The 4,946-nt window shown below is 73.6% G+C and overlaps 2 protein-coding genes across 2 annotated transcripts in view; one reads left to right on the top strand and one right to left on the bottom strand.

Annotated features, from left to right (window-relative positions):
• Nucleotides 1-1,844, bottom strand: part of AURANDRAFT_70776 (hypothetical protein) — a gene marked incomplete at both ends in the record, with an annotated part of 2,706 nt that extends 862 nt beyond the window's left edge. Inside the window, one exon of the mRNA XM_009035857.1 lies at nucleotides 17-1,844. Within this exon, the coding sequence (XP_009034105.1) occupies nucleotides 17-1,839 (1,823 nt within the window). The remainder of the gene's footprint in view (nucleotides 1-16) is intronic.
• Nucleotides 1,845-3,906: 2,062 nt separating this feature from the next.
• Nucleotides 3,907-4,146, top strand: AURANDRAFT_17080 (hypothetical protein; the record flags this gene model as incomplete). The annotated part of the gene is made up of 1 exon (XM_009035342.1): nucleotides 3,907-4,146. A coding segment is annotated over one exon (240 nt), but the record flags the coding sequence as incomplete, so codon positions are not given.
• Between the last annotated feature and the right edge of the window lie 800 nt (nucleotides 4,147-4,946).

A 4,946-nucleotide genomic window follows, 5' to 3' on the forward strand; every position in this document is an offset into this window, starting at 1 on the left:
GTCGTGCTCGTCGTACGGCGCCTTCACGAGGCCGTGGAGCTCGTGCGCGACGGAAAAGTCGCCGCGCTTCGCCGCCTCGTAGGCCTCGACGAGCATCCACTCGCGGAGCACGTACTTCGGGTTCGCCGCGTCGAGGCGCGCGGCGGCCGCGGCCGCGTCGCCCAAACCGCTTTTCCACGCCGCGAGCCACGCGCGCAGCGCCTTGGCGGTTTCCGGCGACGGGTCCGCGTAGAAGGCGTCCTCGACGTAAGCCAATAAATCATCATCATCGGCCCGCGCGACGGCACCCAACTGGCGGAAGAAGATCGTGTAGTCGAGGCCCCGGAGCGAGGGCTCCAAAGCCAGCCACGACTTCCGCGCGGCCGCCGACCCGGGATCGGCGAACCCGAGCTTCGCGCCGTAGCACTCGGCCATGGCGTCGGCGAAGGTGGCTTTCGCACCGTCGATGATGGCCATCAACGGCGCCGGGTCGTCCTCGAAGAGGGGCAGCAGCGCCTTGGCGAGCGTCCGGAAGTTCGCCAGAGCCGCTCCCGGCTGCGCCGCGAACGCGAAATGGTCGCCGGAGCCGACCCACTTGGCGAAGGACGGGTCGTACTTGTCCATGAACCCGAAGGGCCCGTAGTCCATGGTGCGGCCGCCGACGAGGCAGTTGTCCGCGTTGAAGTTGCCCTGGCAGAAGCCGACGCGCAACCAGCCGGCGGCTAAGAGCGCCAGCGCGTCGCGCGCGCGCGCCGCGAAGGCCAGCGCCGCCGTTCTGAGCTCGTCGTCGCCCACGAGCGCGAGCATCGTCGCGTCCGTCTCGTCGCGGTGCTCCAGCAGCAGGTCCGGGTACTCGCGCGCGATCGCGTGCTGCACCATCAGCTTGTGCTCGCGCTTCGCGGACGCCGCGGCGCCGCGGCCGCCCGCGCGGCGCGCGAAGTGGTCCACGTGGCCGACGCGCACGAAGGACGGCGCGACGCGGCAGGTGATGGCGCAGGTCTCCTCGACCATGACGTCCGGGTCGCCGCCGCCGGCGCCCTGCTGCTGGAGCTGGCGGATGAGCTGGCGCCGGAGCTGGAGCGGGAACTGGGCCAGGCGCGGGTCGTCCTCGCTGATCTCGGGCACGTCCGCTTGTCGGCCGCTGTACCAGGGCCGCCGCGTCGTCTCGCCGCCGGAGACGACGAGCGACAAAGCTCTAGTCGTTTCGACGCCGAGGAAGTGCATCGCCTCGGACGCGAGGAACTCGCGCAGCGACGACCGCAGCACGGCGCGGCCGTCGGCGCCGCGGCAGAAGGGCGTCTGGCCGCCGCCCTTGAGCTGGAGCTCGTAGCGCCGGCCGTCCTTCGGCGACTTGATCTCTCCGACGGAGACCGCGCGGCCGTCGCCGTAGCCGTTGCCCGTGCCGAAGGGGCAGTTCCGCGTCTGCGGCTCGCCCATGATGGACAGCGCGTAGGGCGTCGCCCAGGACTCGCCCGCGGGGAAGGGCAGGGCGCCGTGGTCGCCGCCGAAGAACTCGGCGAAGCCGGCCGCGGCGACGGCCGCCGCGTCGAGGCCGAGGTCCGCCGCGAGCTCCGGACTGTGCATGGCGAGGCCCGGCGCGCGCAGCGGCGTCGGGGCCACGCGCACGTAGTGGCCGCTCTTCACCTCCCGCGACCGCTTGTTCGGCGCGTGCGCCGCGGCCTCGGGGTCCTCGTTGAGGCAGCGCAGCCACGACGCGTCGGCGGCGCCGCAAAAGGCCTCGAGGCTGTCGGGCATGGCCGTGGTTTGTGCCTGACGGCGCACGAGGCCGCGGCGCAGGGCCGGCGCCGCCCGCAGGCTTCTTACGACGAGGCTCGACAGCGCGAAGAGCGCGAGTCGCATCGACAAGAGATGCTCTCCGTGGCCGCCGCGCCGCGTTGGCGGCTTCCACGCTCCGGGCCCGGCCGCCGTCCGACGGCGTCGTCACGACGGTCGCCGTACCGCGCCGACGCCAGCCCGAGACGCGACGCTTAGACGTGGCGCTTGCCGCGCCGCGCCGCCCAGGCGCGCGGCCCAACGCCCGCGACGAAGAGAGCCAGCAGCGCCGCGGCCTGGGCGCGGCGCCGCCGCGGCCGCGGCCGGTCGCGCGGCCGGAGGAAGTCGGGGAACGCGCGCAGCGACGCGGCGTCGCAGCCCTCGCAGCAGACGCCCGCGAGGTCCGGGCACGTGAGGCAGACGCCGCCGTCGCGCTCGAGGCGCCGCCGGAGGCGCCGCACGAGCCGCGCGGCGCCGCGCTTGCCGCGGCCGAAGACGCCGCGCGGCGACAGCTTCGTCTTCGCCCGCGCCCGGAGCCGCTCCAGCAGGGCCGCGCGCCACTTGAAGTGGTGGACGACGACGGACGCGTTCGGCGCCGCGCCGCCGCCCGCGCGGAGGTCGTGCGCGCCGTCGGACACCTCGACGGGGTCGCGGTACGCGACGACCTTGGGCTTGCGCCGGAGCGCGCACGACACGGGGTACTGGGCGAAGAGCGCCGCGGCGTCGCGCGGGACCGCGTCGACGCGCGCCACGGGCGCGAGCCGCCCGCCCGCGGCGACGCGGTCCGTCCAGTAGCCGCGGATGTTGTCGCGCGCCGCCGCCGCCAACGCGTCGGCGAGCGGTACCCCGAAGTCGACCAATTCGTCGCTGTCCGCGTGGACGACCCAGTCGCCGCGCCGCAGCCAGCCGCGGCGCCGGAACGCGGGGAAGGCGACCGCGCGGCGCGCGGCCTCCTTGGCCTGTGCCGACATCAAGGATTGGGTGAGACCAGCCAAACTTCAAACCTCCCGAGCTCGGTCACGTCGAAGTCGATGCGGCCGATTCTTCGACGGATCGTTTCTCTCGGCGAAGCACAGCAGAAAGCCTCGCGTCGAAACTGTCGAATAGAACACACATTGAAGTCGCGTTGAATATTTTTGTTTCCTGCCCAGTCCTTGGCGGCGCCCGAATACGGCGACGTCCATCTCACGTGGCCGCGGCACCCCGCGGCCTCGAGCGTCGCCGCCATGGCCGCGTAGGCGCCTTCGCCGCCGGGCCGCGCGTGGAGCGTGACGATGAAGTTGCGCCGCGGGATGCCGAGGGCGGCGTAGTGCGCCAGGACGTAGGGCAGCAGCTTCGCCTCCTCGTCCTCCGCGGCGGCCGTCATCGCGAGGAAGACGCGCGGGTTCCGTGTGTCGGCGGCCGTCGCGTTGCGGCGCGTGGGCACGAAGCGCGCGACCGGCGGCGTCGCGGAGGCCGCGATGGCGGCCAGGAGCAGCAGCGGAGAGGCGGGTCTGATGCTGCCCATCGCATCGAGGTCCTCATCAGGTTGGTCGAGCCGCACGACGTCGTGCAAGGTGAAGGTGAACAGGCCTCGCTGCTTGAACAACGATGCCGCGATCGCAGAGCATGCGGTCGCTGTCCGCGCTCGTCGTCCTGGCCGCCTCGGCGGTGGCCATCAACCGGGGCGGCGCCTCGGGCGCGACCTACGGCGCGCTGCGGGGCGGCCTCGACTCCGTCGCCGCTTTGCGCGCCCACGTCGACGGCGGCGCCTGCGTCCCCGGCCTCGGCGCCAAGGCCGAGGCCATCTGCGCCGCGGCCGCGGACGCCGTGGCGGAGCTCGGCGGCGACGCCAAGGCCGCCGCCGCCGTCGAGGCGGCGCTCGACGGCCAGCTCAAAGCGCTCTACGCGAAGCAGCTGCGGATTCTCCGAGACGCGTCGCTCCAGACCTTCCGCCGGGCCGGCAGCGACGCGTCCGCGGCGGAGTACGCGGGCATGGTCGCCGCGGAGCGCGACTTCTGCCGCGAGGCCGACGCGGCCACGCGGCCCGGCTGGTCCTACGACGCGGAGCTCAAAGAGCTCCGGGCGTCGCTCGAGGCCGTCGCGGCGGCCGCCGCGGGCTGGCGCGACGGCGTCATCAAGGCGGCGCAGACGCGCGCGAACTGCTTCACGGTGCTCAAGAAGCTCGCCTTCGAGCTCGACGCGGCGACGGCCGGGCGCCTCGGCACGGACGCGCCCTGGGACGCGGGCGTCGCGTGGCGCGTCCCGGACACGAACGTGAACCTGAGCGGCGCGCTCCAGCGCGGCAAGTCGAGCCTCATCATCTCCCACGTCCCCGACGACTCCGCGAACCTCCTCGGGCCCAACGGCTTCAACAAGCCCCGCGTCGGCGCGGGCGACCTCGCGCTCTCCTACAAGACGGAGGTCTAGCTGGTAAAAGCCCGGGCTCGTCTCTTCTCGCTGTGCACGCCCTGGCGACGTTCGTTCGCAATAGCCGCGCGCAGAGTGGGGTCAGACGGGGCAACCTAGGGGAAACGTCGGCCTGGATACTTGGGGAGTGGAAGCATGGGTCGTGGTACCATCCCTTCCGCCTGGGGCAGCCTCAATTGACAGCGATCGTCGTCCGCGACCTCCACGCGCACCACCGACTCGTCGTCCGCGACCTCCACGCGCGCCGCCAGCAGCTCGCGAACTGCCTCGGGTCCATGATCCAGCCCGAGGAGGTGGCCGACGCCGGCGACGACGCCTACGACCCGGCCGACGACGACACGGACACGACCTTCGTCGAGTCGCCCGTGGAGCCCGTGGCGCCGGCGCCCCTGGACAGCGCGGCGACGCCGGCCGCGGCGGCGCCGCGGCGGCGCGTCGCGGCGGAGCGCGCGGCGACGTGCTGCGGCTGCGCCTGCGTCGTCCACACCATGCTCGCGTTCCCGCTCTGGCTCGTCGCCTGGTTCGCCGTGACCAACGGCCGGGACGGCTACGACAGCGCGACGTGGACGCCCGGGGACCACTTCCGCCGCCAGCACCAGGAGACCATCGTCGACGCGCTGCGCTCCGGCTCCTGGGACGCCGTGGACCGGGGCCTGCGCCGGAGCGAGAACCACGCGGCGCTCATCGTCGGCGACCGCGGGGGCGAGAGGCACGCGGCGCGCGTCGGCTGGATCCGCGCGGGCCAGCGCCTGAGCATCGCGAGCGGCTCCAAGTGGATCGCGGCG

This window comes from Aureococcus anophagefferens (assembly GCF_000186865.1).
Source record: "Aureococcus anophagefferens unplaced genomic scaffold AURANscaffold_3, whole genome shotgun sequence".
Classification (NCBI taxonomy): Eukaryota; class Pelagophyceae; order Pelagomonadales; family Pelagomonadaceae; genus Aureococcus; species Aureococcus anophagefferens.